Source organism: Acipenser ruthenus, chromosome 10 (assembly GCF_902713425.1).
Source record: "Acipenser ruthenus chromosome 10, fAciRut3.2 maternal haplotype, whole genome shotgun sequence".
Classification (NCBI taxonomy): Eukaryota; Metazoa; Chordata; class Actinopteri; order Acipenseriformes; family Acipenseridae; genus Acipenser; species Acipenser ruthenus.
This window is the reverse complement of record NC_081198.1, coordinates 47,615,596-47,637,020: the sequence shown is the minus strand read 5'-3', so window position 1 is coordinate 47,637,020 and position 21,425 is coordinate 47,615,596. Positions and strand designations below refer to the sequence as shown.

Sequence of the window (21,425 nt, the reverse complement as noted above, 5' to 3'; positions counted from 1 at the left end):
AGTCTGAAATTTCTGTTAACTGCATCCATGTCAGATTGTTTCAGAAAACCCAGTTTGATATGAATAATATTAGGAGCTACATAAAATCGGGGTTGTCATGTATTGGTATGTAGAGTAATTGGCAAAGGACATTGACATATTTTATAATAGCATTGAGCCAAAAGCATTTACAGTACTAGCGGGACCAAAGAGAATGATATACAAGTTGACAGCCGAAACTGCCAATCCAGACTATAAGCACATGATTGTTTTTTAACAGCATGCTGTGTGATGAGAATTCATTTTAAATTCTGAATACAAAAGACATCTACAGCATATTGAGCTGAAGTTGACATTTTAATCAGATCTTTACATTTTAGCTGTGACAACTACAAAAGTAGCATGCAAGCTTCAGGTAGTGTGCAGCTTCAAGGTAGTGCTATTAAACTGAGACTGAGAAGAATGCTTTAAGGCCTTACAGTTTATTGTATCCCAACAGCCACACATATGGTACTGTTCCTCTAAGAAATAATGTATGTTGTAACATACAGTTGTTATTCTCCATGGAGATTCATAGCACACGGAAAACAGGCCACAGGTTTACTGAGTTTCGTACCGGCACAGTGGATTTCTGCAATGCACATTTTTAACCAAATGTGTATTTCATGAATTTCAATCAAGAAACCATCTTCCCCATGCTGCATTGACCCCATTCTTATCCTCCTCTGTCATAGCTATGTTTTAAGCAATGATTTTTGTTTCAGCAAAAAAAAAAGAAGCTGCTTCTGTTCATATTTCAATTCGCCTAAGGCTCAAACACACAAACAACATCAATATCTTAAAGCTACATGTCCAAACCAGCCTCTGGGATACAGTGTGTTTGGGATGTACAAAAGGTACTAAATAAAGTCACTGTTGATGAGGGATACATGCTTCACACTGGTTATTAGCGTCAGTACTGGTGAGGGATACATACTTCACACTGGTTATTAGCAACACAATAATCAATCAATGTTATTGCTAGTGTTAGGGTGTAGTTTAAAATACAGTACAGGCAGTTTCTAAGTGGTTGCTAGTTTCTTTTAGTATACTATTGAGGGGATAAAATCTACAGCAACAGGGCTGTAGTGGAGACGATCATAGTAAATTTACAACATTGTGATGAAACTAGTTATTATGTTATTAAGCATGTTTAGTTATTGGGAGGATCAGATCGTGGGTGTCACACATTTTCACATGTATCTTGAGAACACAAGAGGTTATTCCACATACTGTAAATCAGTCATTTGAATACCCTTTACCGTAATTTCATTGAGTTGTTTTCATGTCATGGAAGGCTGAGCCTGTGGGATTGACTGTAGCATTGGGTAGATTAAACTATACCAGTATACTGTATGTAGCAGAGCAGCAGGATGTTAAGGATAGATCTGTTTTGCTGGTTGTCTGGAGAGATGGACTTTGAAAACCTTATTTGTGCACAATGTCATAGGTATGTAGACCACTGAGGTTCATATGGTTGTGGATGTATCTCTTCTAGAAGGTCCTGAAGAGATAATTAAAACTGATGGGATACTGGGGAAGTTGAGTGTTAAATTTGCCATATCCAGTGAAGCACAGTTAATGAAATAAATTGATATGTGGGAGCTATCAATCAGAAAAACTACTGCTAGCTGTTACACTTAATGTAAGTGGTGAAGTAGGTCTCTATGTTACTTCTGCTAATAATATTTACACAGCAGGAGTTATGTTCAGATTGTCATTGACAGGGGGTGTTCCTACCATTTGCATTTCAGCAGAAATTATATTACTAAAAGCAGAGGAAGCTTCAGATAATGTGGATGATTAATCAGAAAGTGAAAATCTCTTCAAAGCCTTAAATGCATTTTGGAAACTTTGATGAAAAGGAACAGATAGACATCCCTCTAATAATAATAATAATAATAATAATAATAATAATAATAATAATAATAATAATAATAATAAAGTATCAAAATAAGAATAAAATATCACAAATATACTGAGGTCCTATCCATGATGTTATAATATTGACGTAGGAGTCTGTTCCTATTATGACAATCAATTTGATGAAAATTCCGCCGTTGTAATGCAAAATGCCGTGCTGTACTTCCCTGCTGGTTCGTCAGGCAGCTGTACAATATTTTGTTTGATTTATATTTTTGTAAAAGTTTAGAAATGTTTTTATTTTCCCTTTTTTTTCTTTATATTAATATAATAAAAGACAAGGATGAGAAAATTGGTTGAATTTTGTGTTTTTGAGTGTGTGGGTTAAGTGTATCACAAACTAGAGTCTGCACTTCCTCAATGTCCCAAGGCTGTAGTTTTCTCTCATCACACTGGCGGCCCACCATGTGGTTGTTGTTTTTCTTTATGGAATATACTGACTGATGCAACGTAATGGTGAATATCCTTAACCATGCCCCTGGCTCGGCTCGGCTCGCAGCCGGATTCAGATGTCTTGTGGGGCCAGAGTTTCATGGTTTGGTTCTCGCTCGGCTCGACAAATAGCCAGTGGAGAACCACCCGTACCTGTACCGTACCAAGCCCTCACGGGTCAGATGTGCCAGTGGAGAAGGGGTATGAGTTCAGCATTTCCTATTCCTGCTGCTTACTTGCCACTGATTTGTAATCCAACCCATAGATTTGCAGATATCTCAGGATCTAATAACATTTATGATACATTTGAAAAAGGCAGTGCCTGTATATTGGAACTCATTTCATAGTATATAGTGTAAAAATGTCTTCTGTTGCTTCCCACAATGACACTGCATTCATCGAGAAGTGATGCCTCATCAATTTGAATAGTTTAAAAAAGCTGGACATTAAAACGTTTTGAAGCCTATAAATGCTTATTATTCATGAAGTTTTACATTTTATGGTAAGATGAATTAGTGCAGCGTTAGCCTTTTGTGTGAATGCAGGAAGATGCATCTACCAACACAGTGATATTTTACAGTCTTTGGGGTCATTTATTATCATCAGATTTTACGATACAATATTAATATGAATTGCTTTTGGGAATAAATGACAGATACTTATTCAAGATAACCAATGGCCCTTAGGTGTATCTTTCAACATATTATTGTTAATGCATTATTTGTGCATTATCATCCATAAATTTCCCTAATAAGACTTCCAGTTTAAGTTTGTTTTAAAGCAGAGTCAAATGGCTTTGAAATATACACACAATGTCCTTGAGAAGATTGTCTTCCCAACACACTACCTGTGACCCATTTAATCTCTTTTCATTAGTAACTTCAAAGTTATTAAAATACTAAATGTTTAACAGTGAGTGTTATTTTTAAACTTTAGAGTCTTGATGGTACCACTTAGCCATTTCTTGATTAGATGCCATATCATAAATGCTCTGCTGGCTTATCAGCTAAATTGGGTGATTAATAGGTTTTAAAATGTTAAATTGCAAAGATCATTAAACTAATCCACATAATAGTTGCTCCTGTATTCAATCAATCTGTTATACACCTTTATCAAATGTTGTCCTGTCATTATATGATGGAACAAAGTAGTATAAAGAAAAAAATTCTATAAAATGACCTGTTAAGTGAGAACTCAATCAGTGTGCAATTGTTAATAAATTAGAAAAATTAAAAAGCAGCTAACCATTTTACATTAGAGGCTTGATGATTTATGGGGCAGATACAACACACTTTTTGATTATTTACGTATTTATTTCACAATGTTTTACCGCATTAAGATCCATACCATTGTTGAAGTTGGGTGACTGAATTTGGGGTTGGAGGGGGATTTTGTTTGCTTGAATTACTGACATATGGGCCAGACCAAATCAAACCCTGACCGCTCTTGCGAAAGAGTGTTTATGTGATAATATCGCTAGTTTCCATATCGCATTTTCTTTATCACTAAACCAAAACTAGCCATTTCCAATCCACGAAATGAGCGGAGAGAAGTTTCGCAGGAGTAGGAGGGACAGTCGAAAACAACATGAAGAGTCAAGAGTCCAGAGCCCTTACCACTACTCCACACTGCTGCCCATAAAACTCGAACTGGCAAAAAAAAAAAGGGTGCAACAAACACAACATACATTATAATAATAGGAATAATACACATAATAATATTTGATACCTTAAATTATTAATTTTAAACTATTCAGTGTTGTGTGCAAGAGTTCGATATATGACGTCTGTGGAGCGTCTTGAGGCATGATGTTTTTTTTTTTTTTTTTTGCAAATATCAGGATGTTTAGTGTTATTTATTTATTTATTTATTTATTACTATTTGCTTAATACGCGATAGCTTTGACTATAAAACCCGGTCATGAAAAAGTCTTGCGATGTGATTTATAGTTGGAATTGAGTAGATTTGGTTGGGTGATAGCAAACCACTCCCCCTTCTCAACCCACTTGTAGTCAACAAGCGATAGCTGCTTTTTGAAGGGCGAAAAGGGCTTGTTTTGGTTCCGCTTGGAATTTTTCTTGTGCTTTCGCGTCCTCGTTCCCTAAGTGCTAACTTTGATTTGGTCTGGCCCTATATCACCCTTTCATGTAATGAAAGATGTGCTTTACTGTGTTTCCTTTACTTGAAACAGTTAATTCAATAATAACATTCCAATATGTTTTCTGAAAACTGTGTTTACGTGTCATTTGAAATCAGAATTCTTTTTCAGAAAACTGCATTATTTGAAAATGAATTACCATAAATCTAATGTACATGTAACTGAATAGATTGCCTGCTGCATTTAAACCATACATTTACTTATACAATTAGCTCCTACATTGTGTTTTTTTTGTCAGTTTTTCTTCATCTAATAAAAAAATCATACAGCGCAAATGTTAAAGCCAGATTACCTAACCAAGTTTCAAGTACAATACTGCAGACAACAGCTGTGGATAAGCATCCATTTGTATTACGGGGCAAATGGGAGCCGTGATCATATCGTCCTAAAACCGAGTTTATGGTATAAAAGGGCCACGCTATAACAGGAGCACTATAAGAATGTACTGTAAAGCTGTGTGTGTGATACAGGAACAGCGTGAAAGGTGCATTTATTAGCTATTATAGTGGGAAATCGCATGAAAATTGAAAATATTCAGCGTATCAAATCTGATCATTGAGGAATTTGTTTCTAGAGGGCGATTTAAAAAAAAAGAAATCCAGTTATTTGATTTAAATTCAATTGGGCGTGCTGCAGATATAATAAAACAATCTAGAAAGTGCATTTTAGCTTCATTGTAGGAGTTTGATACAGTATACCTGCCCCCAAACTTAATGGAGCAAATATTCACCTTCAATCATATCTTTTTTTTATTGCATAACTTTTGTGTTGGCTCTATCATACTATTTTTAAAAAGGGATGATCTACTGCTGCTCAACCTTTGCTAGATATTAGAGGATAACATTTTAATATCATAATGAGCTTGCACGAACAAGGTAAGTATTTTCCCTTACAGTTAGCAACTAAATGATAATCTCTTGTGTTGCATCAAAACGGGGATGACAGCCGACTTACACTGAAGTGATTTGAGCAGCATTATTACAGGATCTAATTTCTTGTGCTGTGCTGTGCTGTACAGTACGTGCCCTGGTTTTAACCCTCATCTGGGACAGTAAAAAACATCAATACACTATGAGATTTGTGTATGTATTTTTGGCACGCTCTCCTAACATGCACAGACAGAAATTCCAATATTTTACCATCCTCTTTTACATTTGCTTTTCAAGGGCAGATGATTGGCACATGCATGTATTCCAGGCTCCTTTAGGGAAACCAATAGAGTAGAAGTGCACGCTTATATATATATAAGCGTGTGTGTGTGTGTGTGTGTGTGTGTGTGTGTGTGTGTGTGTGTGTCTGTATACAGTATCAGTCACCTTCAATGTGTGAATAAGAGCCAGCACCTTTCAATACAGATGAAAAAAAGCCTATATTAAGGTAGGGATTTTTTTTCATGGATGAACAAATTGCGTTCCTTCCAGTAATACTCAAGGTCATGTAAAGTATCATCTGTGGCATATGAATGGGCCTTGGAGCATAATCTCCTGTGGGATGAACTGCCTAAAGAAAAAAACAGATGGGTGTAGTTCTTGCTGCAATGAAGTTTGATTTTAAACACGTTTAGGCTGGGACCAAATCAAAACTTTGACAACCCTCTAAACGCACTTAACAACACTGTATTTAATAGCGTTTTCTTTTTATGAGTAGAAGAAATAAAATACTTACAAAGTGGGATTTAAAACAGCCAGATAAATAAATGCTATTTTGAATACACACTGCTCAAATATTCTATAATACACAAACACCACTTCATTAGTTAAATCTGTCCAGGAGCCACAGTAGCATGCACAATCCGATACAATCCAATTTTGCTTTTATAGTTAAGTGTTTTTAAATGGCCTGATTCTCAGCCAAACCAATAACAATCACCAAATACAATATATTTGTAACAGCTTATTTCTTGTTAAGATCATTAAGCAAGGTACTGCTTGCTTTGATTAACAACATGTGGTATTTTTAACAGCCAGCATTCATTCTATTTGGTCGGGTAATGTTTTTGCAGAAGCTACACAGCATTTTAACCCTTATTATAGTTATAAAACCTTGGGATGTGCTTGATAATTGTGCTGTTTCTCAATGTACACCACAGTAAACTTTAAGGGAAGACAGCTTGGAAAAAAGTACTATGTAACCCTAGTAAACTGAACACACTGGACAGGCGTTCTCAAGCAAATAATAAAGTAAATACAAAATAAATACATACATACATTACTTGAACAATAGATAATTAGACAGACCGTAAAAGTGAGTCGTAAACTTTTCCTTTAAATGTACAGAACAGGATCATGCCATCATGAAAAATCGTGCACAAAAATAAAATAAAATAAAAAGGTAGCACTTTACTATGTATGCAGCCTTAACCCTATCCCTTTTACATATATCATGCAAAAATATGTACACATTAAGTACATCATAACTATGCATAATAACATTATCATTATGTGTAATTACACATGTATTTGCTAAGTACTATTTAAATTCACAGTAATTAGAGACACTCAATGTAATGGAAGTGTTACCAAAAATAAATAAAAAAGGCCTAACAATTTTTGCACAGATACCTAGAAAATATAAACATAAACATATTAGTATGTCCACATACCTTAAAGAGCAGCTTGGTACAGATCTGAAAAACCTGTTATCTTAACTAATGTATTCTTCTTCTTGTGAAATATCAGTTATCTTAACTAATATATTTTTCTTGTTAAAAATCAGCACATTATTTTCAGTTTCAGTCATCACATCCTGCTGACTATAAAACTCACAAGTTTTATGCACCCCAACTGCTCTCAAACATGTCTTTTCTCCAAGTTCAGCAGGTACACCAGAGTGTAACCATGAACCTGGCCCCCTGCAACACGCTACCCCTAGTGGATGCAAGAAATACACCAATAAGAAATACCACGTCACATATGCAATCGTGATATTTCTTACTTCCACTCAGAATGATCAAGAGCATGCAGTGCTCCAGTTAGTGTCAAAGTCCATTGAGATTGCAGAGGGTTAATTACCCCAATACTCCTCTGGGGCATTGTTTTGTTTAGTTTATTCTCTTAACACTGTGGATATAGTGTTAGCTGAGGCTGGTCGTTTATTCAGCTGCTATTGATCAAACCTGTACTTATCCATACTCCTAGCTGGCTCAAGGCTGTAAGAATTGCTGTCTGGGAAAGAAAAACAACAGATGGCATGTGAAATTTACAGTTTCTTGTAAGTGCCTTGTGACACTCTTTTCTGCTTACTTGTCTTCACACGCTCTTCATCTGTTTCATTTACAGCTTTGAAAGTGTGATCGTCAAAAACTGTCATCAATCACCTGAGATAGCTAGATTATTTTTGTAGGGCTATTATATTTTCCTTGTTGACACCCCAGCTCTGCTGAATAGATTGAGTTGCATTGATGTGAAAGAAAGCTGCTCACAGATGTCATACAAAACAATCAAGTTCTGCCACTCTACAGCTTCTGTTTAGTAAGCCATAGTTGATCATTTGTTAGATAAGACCCTCTAGCTATGTGAATTCCAGGCAAATAACTATTTCAGTGCAAACCTCTCAATACACCTATAGGCTTTAGAAGGTACTGTTGAAGACCTGCCACGATATTTGAATCATGTTTAAACCATAGCATGAACAAAATACCTGGTCAACCCCGATTTATTCATCATTTACAATGGTTAACCACTGCTAGACCATGCTTGTATGATGTCTGCTTGACAATATATATATGCTGATATAGTTGGCTGTAGGTAGGTGCACATCACATAATCTACCTAAGAAAATGCTACTGGAAATACCTTCTATTGTGATTTGATGTACCCATGAGATACATCCAATCTTGACTCTTGGGACAATGTCCTTCAACTCAGAACATTTTGTATGGAAATATCTTGTAAAAGAACAGTCACATCTGAAGATTGAACATTTTAAAAGCTGGTTAAGTATCTTGCTTACCGTGGACTGGGAGGGGAGACTCCAGTGGGATTGTGAGACTTGCTGAACAAGGTTTCCTTCATAGTGGGGCGAGTAGCAAGATAAATCTATTTCATCCAAGTCAATGTAAAAGTAACGTAATGAGCACTAAAGGTGTGAAGTAAGACAATGAGTAAGATCTGAAAAAAGAAAGAAGGACCAAGGGTCACAAGTGGAAATTAGATAAAGGGGCATTCAGAACAGGAAAAAGGAGGCCCTTTTTTACACAGAGAATCGTGGGAATCTTGAACCAACTCCCCAGTAATGTTGTTGAAGCTGACACCCTGGGGTCCTTTAAGAAGCTGCTTGATGAGATTCTGGGATCAATAAGCTACTAACAACCAAACGAGCAACATGGGCCGAATGGCCTCCTGTCATTTGTAAACGTTCTTATGTTCTTATGAGTATTAAAGCCTTGGTAATTATTTGTCCTCCAAAATAGATGACCTTTATAGTCAACATTTTAACTTCCCGGGCAGTATACAGTTTAAAAACTGAAAAACGTCTTCCTAAAAACAGAGTGGAATTACTAAATGATAAATCAGTTTATTGAAGAAATTGGAGGACGAGATTAGTTTCTGTTTGTGGGTTACATTGGAGAGTCAAGGAGATTTATGTGCAATTACTGTTTCTTCAGTGCAGCACACAGTGTGACTAAGAGCAATGTATGAGGCCTCCTTTCTATCTCATTAAGTAAGTTAATCATATACATCTGTAAAAAATATCCAAATGGTCTAGCCTTCCAAGACATAGTCAATCATGAATACTTTAGAAAATAACTATGGAGTGTGTAACTAAGGAATGGAAACTGAAACCTACCAGGTCTGTACTGACCATCTACTTGTACTGTATGGTTGATGGTGGATTGCTAGCCTTTTAACTTTTGTGAATTATCTGTGTAAAGCTATGCACCCCTAGAACCCTTAAATGCCACATTCATGGGAGAGTACATATGCATGATGATTTTTTTATTTGACCTATGGTTCCAGGCTTCTGAAACACTCTGTGCATGTTGAAAGAATAGTTGTTACAGTATATTCATACAACAACACACGGTTTCTCATTAGGTGTACAGTTCACTCCATGGGATAGACAACATGCAATTTTCAACGAGGATTAATATTAACTTGGTGTAACATTTCTTTTGCATGCAGGTCACTTTAAAGTATAGCAAGCTTGTGATATTCCATCATCCATCAAGCCTCAGAATGCCCAGACCCCTCATTACTCAGGGACTGATTAGTGAAGAACAACAGTGTGTTTCACACCCATCTCTTTACTTACCAAACTCAGGATGTCACTCCAGCTAAGACCCCATGGTGAATTGGACTAGCGACTGGAGAAGATAACCTGAAGCTATAGAAACAAGAACAGTACAGTACATTATCCTTTCAAATATCATATCTATGAATTCCTCTAAGAATATTAATAGATATTGGGGATCACAGTGAATGCACAGCTTATAAAGTAGAAAAGTGATAAAAAAAAAAAAGTGTGCCAGTAAAACTTTGTATAATTATAAAATGTACCCGATGACATGCACCATTCACATACAGTATCTTAATAAAAAAACAATCAAAAAATTAATAAGCGCGGGGGCTCCCGAGTGGCGCATCCAGTAAAAGCACTCGCTAGAGTGCAGGATGCGCTCTATAGCCTGGACGAGTCCAGGCTATTCCACAGCCGACCGTGGACGGGAGCTTCCAGGGGGCGGCGCTCAATTGGCCGAGCGTCGCCCGGGGGGAGGGAGGCTTAGGTCGGCCAGGGTTTTCTCGGCTCACCTGTAGTCTGGCCTGGCGCCTGTGGGCTTTCCTGTAAGCTTGCCCAGAGCTGCGTTGTCCTCCGACGCTGTATCTCTGAGGCGGCTGCACGGTGAGTTCGCAGTGTGTAAAGAAGCGGGCGGCTGACAGCACACGCTTCGGAGGGACAGCGTGTGTTCATCTTCGCCCCTCCCGAGTCAGCGCAGGGGTGGCAGCGGTGAGCTGAGCATAATAAAATAATTGGGCGTTTCAAATTGCGGAGAAAATAATAAAAATAAAATAAATAAAAATTAATAAGCGCTATATTGTCGCTTATAAGGTTAGAATTACTTACATTAAAAACAGTATTTGAATATAGCCTTTGTCAATGCACTGTGTATTTATAATAACTTTTGGAAGCATTGATACTTATTGTAACACCTCCAGCGAGAATAAGTTCACCCTGGGCAGAAACACTTCAGCTGCATTTAGGTACGCCCACTATTTCTGGTGAACGGTTCATTTGCATACGGTGACACCCACTTTTTCAGGTGCGCAACTGGACTTGATAGATACAGATGTAAACCTGACACAGCCCTTTGTATCCCTGTATTAATGTGAACTGCCACAGTCTGACTGCATTACATGGGATTTAATACAGAACAAATAAGAGCACCGTGGCTGTTACTTTAGGGCGCAAGGACGCCGTAAGCTTCGTAAACCCTAATGATTTAAAAAGCGTAGGAATATAAGTCGTCTGGGTGGTTGAAATGGTCCCTGTGTCTGATTTCATAATGTGTTTAATGTTATTCCCTTTCCGCTTTCACCTATCAGCTTTAGCAGCCGTGGTTAAGTAGAGCTTATGGTAATTTCCACAATGATTTGCAACAGCTATTTTCTCCCGTTTCCTCCACTCCAGACGCCAACACAACATAGCTTGGTTCTTTGTTGGACCTTTTCAGGAAATCATTTATCCAACCAAATTATTTTAGTAAAAAATTCAAATCACAATGTAATTGTTCTTAATTGTTGCTGTTACTTGCTAAGCCTGTGGTAGAACGTACATAGTTTCTTCTTTATCTAATATGTGTTGAAGTTATGGGTGAAACATTATAAAACGTATCCCCCATTTTAAAATCCACACATTAGATATTGCTGGACAAGTGATACTTTATTTGCCCACACAGTCCAATATATTTGACATTGAAAAAATAGGCATTACATAGGTATGGGAACATGCCCTGGGCCGTGAAGGGTTAAAACATACTCCAATGCCGTTACTTGAAAAGTTCGACGGTTTTTGTAAAACAGCTTTATTCTGCAGAGTGCTAGTTAATGGTTATACCCATTATGAGTCACCCCTTCCACTGCACGATTAAATGGTCTCTTCCTTCCAAGGAGGGAAACTGAATTTGACAATTAGATTTTTGCCCCAGATGTGCAGATCACACGCAGCAGCACACGCCGGGATCCACTTCTGCTTTATTTGGGCTCAGCAGCACATCAAGGAAGTCTGCTGGTTGGATGCTACAGTACTGTCAGCAGCGCCAGGCTTACTTCTGTAGGTTGTGCTTTTGCAGAATGTGAACAGAACCCCAGGTATCTCCACAGACTGGCAGTTCAGAATCGTGACAGTTCCATTTCATCCTGCGTCTCGTTAGATTCTGCTGTTGCTGACACTTGCTCGGAGAACACTGGTGCTTTACTTTTCGGTGCCCACATCCTGAAGATATCGGGTTCTCGAATTGATAGAGAAAGTGGTATTGGAATGCATCCTCTGCACAGTTAAGAACAGCAAACTGAAGTTATAATAATTATATGATTTTACAATGACGGCGACAAAGGAACAACAGAACCAGAGAGGAAACCAGCAACAAGAGCAGGTAACCAAATAACGAAGCAAAATAAAACAACGGTGATATGCTGCAACACCTGCCTTCTAAACTTTGTTGTTAAGCGCATTGCCGGATTAGTGTATATGGAAATAAACGTTATTCTTGACTGTCTGTAGAGTTTCCCAAATGCAGTAAATGCACCACAGTCTACATACAGACACCGGTAATGACTTACAGTATTCAGTAGGTTTCTGTTCTTATGTAATACTATAGTGCTAAACAACCGGTTTACTGATTTTAGGAGTTAAGGGAGTGTTACATCAAAATATTTAAGAGGATATTTGTTAAGGTGTCTGTTTTTCTGGAGGTTTGTCAGTGTTCAACTGGTAGTAATTGTTAGTACAGATGAAGAGGTAAAGATGCGCAATTATATATATATATATATATATATATATATATATATATATATATATATATATATATATGTTAATGTGATTAATAATTGGATTTAAAGGGTTAACATTCTTAAGAAAAATGTGTTGATTGGTCCCTAACCTTTCTCCGTTAGCTTTTATTAGGATTTGCCCCCTTTCTTTTGCAGTTGTTGTGATGCAGATGTCGCTATTGTATCAATTGGTTCTAAGAGGATAGTCACCTGTCAGGCCAATGAATAATTAATGATCTCCAGGACTGGGATCAGACTGCCAGAGATGGTGCTGTATGCTCACTTTATAGAAGATTGGAATTCTCTTCTTGTCATTTAGTTTATCTCGGGATTTTATGCCTTACAGATTTTTTTAAAAACAAATTGTATTAATTATCTTTCATGTTTTGCAGAGCTCAATTATAATATGATGTTACATTTTATATATATATATATGTATATATATATATATATATATATATATATATATATATATATATATATATATATATATATATATATATATTACTTTGCAAGTTTAAATTTATTTGAATTAAATTGCAGGGAATTGTCACACTGATACAGTCTGCTGCACACAGGAGCTTTCAGTAGTGCTTGAAATGGAACTGTCAGGACTGTGAGCAGTCCAGCAGTAATGACCCTAACTATTCTAACTATTTTTTCCAAGAAAAAAACCACAAAACAAAACAAAACAAAAAAACAATTTCAACAACTGTGTGTTTGGTGTTTTATGATATGAGAGTTCCAACTATCTATGTGTTTTTATTTAAATGACAAATGACAGAGACTGTTTCAGACTGTCATTCCATCTTAAGATGTCTGGTTGCAGCTTATCTCTCATTATGGATGGCCATGTTCAGGGCATGATATACAGTAGCATGTGTATTTATAATGTATGACAGGCTGTTATGACAGCTAACAAATAAATCAGACAGTAGAATTTAAAGGTAAACACTGCATTTTAATGCTTTAGGGAATGATATAAATATGAGGCTATGTGGTCCAGTGGTTGAAGAAAAGTGCTTGTAACCAAGAGGTCCCCGGTTAAGGTACTGGCTCACTCACTGACTCATTGCGTGACCCTGAGCAAGTAACTTAACCTCCTTGTACTCCGTCTTGCGGGTGAGATGTTGTTGTAAGTGACTCTGCAGCTGATGCATCGTTCACACACCCTAGTCTCTGTAAGTCGCCTTGGATAAAGCTGTCTGCTAAATAAACTAATAATAACAGTAATTGAGAAAATAACATTCTAATGAATTAAATTAACCTTTTAAATTGCCCATAATACCCATAACGGCTTATGATAACCTACAAATTACAATATGAATAACAATTGCTTCACAAAGCAATCAGAGATGACAATACTATACTTAAAGGTGCCTGTTGACTGCATCTTTTGTATAGCCCTTTCCCGTAGGGAATGTGGTATGGGCTGAATTTGTATGTATTTTAATGATGTGAAGGGGATATTAAGAGTATTTCTGCTGAGATCACAACTCAAAGCATAAGTGGACAGTAATAGGTTGCAAAATGGAGAATGGAGAAACGAGGCAGACAATTGAAAAAGATTAAAAGAAAAATATAAGAAAAACAAGACTTTAATGCTTTTTTTTAGTGTAGTGTTGAATTGATTATGTGATTGATCTTGGTGTTTCTGAGAGCTTTATGTTAAGCTTACTGTAGTAGAGGTATCTGTAGGTCAGATGACAACAATAGTGTCACAGTACTGTTAACAGGCTCACTGGTGTGAGTCTTATTTTGTAGATTAACTCGAAATGATTTGTTCAATACAACAATTAATCCGCTTTAATACTAATGCTTTATTAGACTTTCGAGGGTAACAGTGTAGCAGTCTTCTCTTCTTTCTCTGGTCTAAACAAAAGAGCTCTTAATAAGCCTTTTTATACCTAACCTATGGTTACATCATTCTTCAACCATTCTTTCTTTTCGTAACTGTTCTCCAGTACAGCTTGGTATCATCTCATACCTTTTCTCTCTTGGTCCTTCTAATTTTCTAAGATAATCATACTCACAATCCATGCAATTTTACACGCACACCCTGCTCATAACATACATTGCTACAAGATATTACAAGACACAAACAATATATTACTGCACGACACCGACAATATATCATACCCAAATAAGGAATGTGTCCTTATCAATAACTTTCTATAAGTTTGCCTTTACATTGAGTTAAAGAAAATACACAGACAAAGCATAGCAACATATACAATAGAAAAACAAGACAGAAACAACCTCATCTTGCAACAGTACAGTCTATGTCTATCAAACGAGGAGAACACTTGTACATTATATCTCATCCCTCTGTTTAACTTTATTGAGCTCCAAGTTGACAACATAATTACAAATCAAATATGTAAAACTGATGACGGAAACAATTTCCAAGGCCAGCCCTGCCATCTTTGTATCCTCTCTGCTTGTTCTGTTTACAGCGTTGCAAGCCCAAATATGATTGGGTGAAGATTAGTGTACATGATGGATGCTGTTAAATTTAAGCACCTTAAAGCTCCTTGCATAATGATTTAATGCTGCTTATGAGTCTCACCCTCAGGGCTGAACATAGCTCTCAGATTTAATGCAGACTATCAGTAGAGGTAGCCACCACAAGATCATCGATTTGATGCCTTCTGATTTATAATAACTAATCATTTAGAGTAGCTGGACTATGCTGACTCTCTCCTGGGTCCCTTCTTTCAATTGCCATCATTTAAAGAGCAGTGAATAGCTGTTGCTTGAAATACATTTGACTTGTTACCAAGGTGGTGAAACCTCAAGTTTAAAATAAATGCTTTCAGACAAGTTTAAAGAAGTCCTATTGCAAGAATATGAAGGTCTTTTTTTCCTATGCAACCACAGTTTATTGTGAACCTCCTGCAGCTTGTACTAAGATTTCAACAGACAGCTAATGTGATGTAATAAATCATTTTAAATGCCTTATTTATTAATGCATATATTAAATGATATGGATACATATAAAGAAGTTAAAAGCAATAAGATCAATAAATCTGTAAAAGAGGTTAAGGATATTGTGGAGAGACTATACAATAAAGATATTATATCAAAATAATTTTAAAAAATACATGCAGCCACATAATGCAAGAACAGGCCTAGCAAGAGGTAATCCTAAAATGCACAAAGAAAAGCACCCTATGCGAATGATAGTTATCACGAGTGATGACCCAACACACATAATAGATGAAATAGCAGAAAAACAACTTAGGTCACACGTTGAGAAATTACCAAACTATATTAAGGATACAACACAATTTTTAAAAAGACTTGAATCACTAAAGCACAACCTTCCAGAGAATACAATTTTATTTTGCATGGATGTAAAATCCTTGTACCCAAGTGTCCCTCGTAAAGAAACTTTAGAAGCTTGTCAAAAAGCACTAGATAATAGACTAGATAAATCAATACCAACAGCAGAAATGCTGAACACGATCAACGTAATTTTAGAAAACAGTTATTATACATTTGTTGATAAGAATTACAAACAAAATTATGGTACAGCAATAGGATCTAAATTAGGAATGCATTTTGCCAGTACATACATGGGGAAATGGGAAGAACAATTATTTAGGAAATCAGAAAAAGAGAACCTTTAGAATACATTTGGTTTGTAGATGATATTTTGGGGGTTTGGATACATGGAGAAAAATCTATTTTCCAGTTTCATAAATTTACAAATTAAGTACACAGTAAACAAGAAAAGAAATATAGTTTTTAGATACCATAGTAAAACTTGAAGAAGGTTCAATTGAGACTGACCTCTTCTGTAAACCTACTGAAATGCACCAGTATTTACACATGTCCTCTGCACATCCAATACACACTAAAAGGGCAATCCCAAAGGGTCTAGGAATAAGAATACAAAGAATATGCTCAAAAGACAGTGACTATGTAAAACAAAGAAACTTGTTAAAAACAAATCTTAAAAAAGAGGATACAAAGAAAGAATTATAGAGACAGAGTTAAGAAAAGTGGATAAACTAAAAATAGATGATCTACTAGATTATGAAAATATGGATAAAAAGATCAAAATAATCCCATTAATAATGACTCTAAACTTTTGCCTAATATTTCTAAGATAGTTTGGAAACACTTGCAGATTCTACATAATTAAAAAAAAAAATGACCAAAAATGTGGCCATTGTTCCATAGTCCAATTTCTGTGTTCTTGTGCATATTTTAGCCTTTTAGTCTTGTTCCCCTTTCTTAACAGAGGTATTATTTATTATTATTATTTATTTCTTAGCAGACGCCCTTATCCAGGGCGACTTACAATTGTTACAAGATATCACATTATTTTTACATACAATTACCCATTTATACAGCTGGGTTTTTACTGAAGCAATCTAGGTAAAGTACCTTGCTCAAGGGTACAACAGCAGTGTCCCCCACCGGGGATTGAAACCACAACCCTCTGGTCAAGAGTCCAGAGCCCTAACGACTACTCCACACTGGTATCCTTACTGCAACACATCCTTTAAGTCCTGATTTCAAGAGTGACCTTCGTACTGTTGATTTGATGGATGGGAGGATGCATAATTCACACGCCCTAGTCTCTGTAAGTCGCCTTGGTAAAGGCATCTGCTAAATAAACAAATAATAATAATAATACTTGCAGTCCTGCATCTCCTAAAGAAATCTTGAACTGTCCCAAACTAACCTGGTGAACCTGGAGCAATAAATCATACAGCAATGCCCACTGGTGCACCATGCAACAGTACTGTGCAACCAGTTCAGATGCATATTATAAATACGAGTGTGCACTGCAGCGTGACAGCAGTAGATTTTAGGATTGTTGGTGTGTATGCATCATTTACATTTTTCAGCAGTGCTTTTCCTTAATCACTTTTATTGTTAGTGTTGCTAAATTTAAGATGTGGTCTATATGAAAAACAAAACAAAAACTGAACCCTGGAGATGGGTAAACTCCTCAGGATTTCTCAAAATTAAGGGATTAGAATAAATGATAATGGTTTATATTTCAGTGCAGACTTAATTTCAATCTTGGCAATGTTACAGGCAAGTAAGTAACATGTGCTTTTTAAAAAATATGTACATGGGTTTAATACCACCTTGAACCTTATGGGATAAAAAAAAGAGAATGAAATAATACCGTACACGGTTTGAAGTTGTTGTATATTGGGAGTAACTATGTTCTAGGTGTTATTTAATCTAGCATACAGGGGATAGAGGTTGGAAACTATGGGGTTGTAAGAAAATGGTTTATGTTGCTTTGAAGATCAGTAACAAGTTCTAGGCTTCTTTTGTGAACCTTTATCCACACCCCCCCTCCCTTGTTTCTGCTATAGACATTGTAAATTCATATTTAGGCTCTAAAAGATAGTGACAGAGACACAAAATACGGCACTAAGCAGTCCTGTACTGACTACAGCAACAGCATTGTTTCTTCACTGATGGTTACAAATTATCCTAGCAAGGGATCTGTAAAACTGCTCATTATTTTTATGTAGCGTACAGTTTGAAAATCGATATATTTTATCTGGTCGATTAATTTAACAGTGTTTAGAACTAAAAATAATTAAAGTTAGTATACATATAAAATGAGGGAATCACAGAAGAACCCATTTATTTTGATTTACAAACAGGGTGCACTTGTCAAGGCCATCTTGTACTATATATTTTCTATGGTGGGAAATCCTACTAAACCCAAAAAGATTGATGTGCAGTACATTGAGGCTATATTTAAATGAGTGAAAAGCAAATGCTGTTAATGAAATAATTGCAATAAATATTGTAGAATGCAAACAATGCAGATTTCCCCTTAACATCTTTTCAGTCACCAAGGTTTGTACAATTGGGTCAATTTCAATTGCAATGCTGATTAGCGACATTCATCCACCCTTTGTCACACCAAGGTTAATATTGTATTGAAATCTGAAGGGTTTCGAATCCACTTCAGTGCCATGTGTGTCAGTGCATCTTCATAATATTCTAATCTGGATAATACTCATATAGAGAAGCTCTGGAGCGGAACCCTTGCAAGGGGTTATTTCTTCAGTTATAATTGAGGTAATAAACGATGGCTTGGAGATTTCAAAAGGACTAAGTAGGACATGTTTCATAAAAAACATTATGCATGAAGGAACTTGCTAATTTAATATTGCTATCACTGCACAGGGACAGTTCTTTACAGTTTTTAACCATTGGCATTATTTTTTTAGAACTATCTTCCATAACATATTTATTATATCCAGCACCATGGATGTAGTAACATCAGCATAGCTAGTATTTCCCTTTCAAGTTCTCAGTGGTCAGGCAGGCAGACAGGAATCATATGAAATAAAGAGATATTTTTCATCTCTCTACACACTGTGAAATTAAACTGTATTTTATTCATGAGCAGACTTTGAAAAATAACTAACAAAATAACTCCATAAATCATACCTGTTTTGTACTTCCATTAGCTTACATACTGTAGGTCTCAGAAAGGTGCAGTTTTGAGAAGCTATTGACCCTCCAGTTGAGATTTGTTTTCATAAAGTGTTTTCTTTATGATTTTAAATAAAAATACATATTTACTATAGCAAGCTGTATTTATGATAGCTATATATTAAATATTGCAACATATTTTGAAATATATGTAATGAAGAAGAAAAGTAACTGAAAACTCACTATTTCAATAATTAGCTACAATGCTTCGGCTTCTGCCTGCTTCAGATAGCACGGTAGAAATAACTAGGTAAACAACCATGTTAATGTAGCTAATTATTAAAATAGTGAGTGTTCATATATATATATATATATATATATATATATATATATATATATATATAGTGCGAATACCTGTGTAAAAAAGAGCCAGCTCCCTTGCAGAAGCAGATATCAGGCTTATGTGTTCATTTTTAGATTGCGTCACCTACCAGCCCTAACCCCTACCCCCGTGCACGCTACAATATATATATATATATATATACATTGCAAAGGCTATTTCTTGCTGTTTCTTTCTAAAGTGTTTTAACCACTGTCTATCTTTGCAGGTTGACATTGAGGTGGACTTCATAAGATTTTCTATGAAATAAAGCCCAGACTGGAATGGATTAAAACTTAAATAAATAAAAAAATCCATATTGTGTTTGTTTCTTAGTATATTAGTTCCATGTGGGAAGTAACTGAAAAAAACAAACAAAAAACTGTCGGCCCTGTATAGATATGAGGTGAACAATTTGTAAATTGAAATCATGACTGTCAAAGAGTTAATCTCCTAATGTAATTGTTCAAACTGAAATTCATTACAGAAATTAAATTGTTTTCCTTTTGGACTAGTTGGCGATTACATTTTTTTGTTCTACTGAAAAAAAATAATTTGAGTGAAATCAAGTCAGTGTTATAATTAGATTTTCACATGAGCTGAAGATACTAGAATAATGTGTCTTGATTTACTGAGGCACATGAAATCAACTACTGCCTAATGTCTGCTTAAAAATAAATTTAACAAGCATGCCTGTGACAGGAATGGCTGAGTGGTGACGTCAGACCAGAAGAATGCACAACAAAAACAAAAGGTACGGTGCAGTGGCGCGGGCGCCGTTTTATTTAAAGCAAACAAAAAATAAATAAAATATTCAAACAGAAAACACTTTGCTCAAAGAGCGAAAATAAAAGGTTAAACAAAAACAAATCACGAACACAAAATAAACAATAAATAATACGATCCCAGGTCAGGCTGGGCAGTTGCTGTCACTGTTCCTGGAATCTTTACGTTTCGTTTTGTTTCTCTCCTCTCGTTCTCGCTCTCTCCTTCCAACACCCCACCCGAGTTAGCGAGCTGCAGGCTTTTTATAACAGGCCACCTTCTGCACGAGTTTTAATTATATACCATGGGAAACCCCATCCACATTACTAAACAGTATAAAATAAACAAACGGCTACGCCGTCAAAATACAAAACAATAACACATACGGCGCTCGCCGACAAATACAATAAATCATAATAAACAAAAACAATAATCTGCACAGGGGCGGAGGATGAACCCTCGTTCTAAAAAGAAACAAACAAACAATATACAGGGCTGCTCGCCCTGTTACAATGCCACAGAAACATATACCTCCTAAACACTTTATAGGAGCTGTCTACCAGATTGTATTAGGCATTGACCTGAATTAGACATATATAATAATACAATAATAAATATTTTATATACCACAAAGTGCTTTACAAGATACAGTAAAAATACAAACAAACAAACATAATACATTAAATACAAGGCTAGGATGTTATAAGAGAATTCTAAAACATTGTGGATGTGTAAAAAAAAAAAGTAGCAATGACACAACACCTAATAACAGAAAGCAAGAGAGAACAACTGGGTCTTGAGAGGTGATTTAAAGCAAGCGACGGTGGGAGCATCACGCACCAAAGCTGGGAGAGAGCCATGAAACTAAACAAGCGTTCTCCAAATGTGGTGCACTTTTGCTTGGCCAGAGTCGGAGGACCTCAGCTTGCGGGCAGGGACATAGCAGGTCAGCAGGTTGAAGAGGTATTCAGGACCTGTGATGAAGGGCATTGTAGGTGAGCAGGAGAGTTTTGAAAGTAATAATTAACTTTACAGGTAGCCAGTGCAGCTGGGGAAGACGGGGGTTGATGTGTTCACATTTTTTACATCTGGTAAGGATCCTGTCTGCGGCATTCTGAACTAGCTGCAGTCGGTTTATGGCACGTGCCGGGAGACCACCATAGGGAGAGATGCAGTAGTCGAGTCGAGAGGAGACAAATGCATGACAAAGTATCTCCACATCCGGGAGAGAAAGGTAGGGACGGACTGGAGATGTTTCAAGATGGAAGAAAGAACATTTGACCACGGAGGAGATGTGGGCATCAAAGGAGAGGTTGCTGTCCAGAAGTACACTAAG

General features: G+C 36.4%; 1 protein-coding gene across 2 annotated transcripts in view; it reads left to right on the top strand.

Moving 5' to 3' along the window:
• The window catches only part of LOC117412417 (inactive dipeptidyl peptidase 10-like), a 182,163-nt gene that overhangs the window by 54,269 nt on the left and 106,469 nt on the right, over window positions 1–21,425 (top strand). Inside the window, exon 1 of one of the 2 annotated variants that reach the window (XM_034020839.3) lies at window positions 11,677–12,122. The exons of the other annotated variant lie outside the window; for it this stretch is intronic. Coding sequence (XP_033876730.3) covers window positions 12,069–12,122 — 54 coding nt within the window. The 5' untranslated portion in view covers window positions 11,677–12,068. Of the gene's footprint in view, window positions 1–11,676; window positions 12,123–21,425 lie in introns of those variants that run through there. 2 annotated transcript variants of the gene reach the window in all.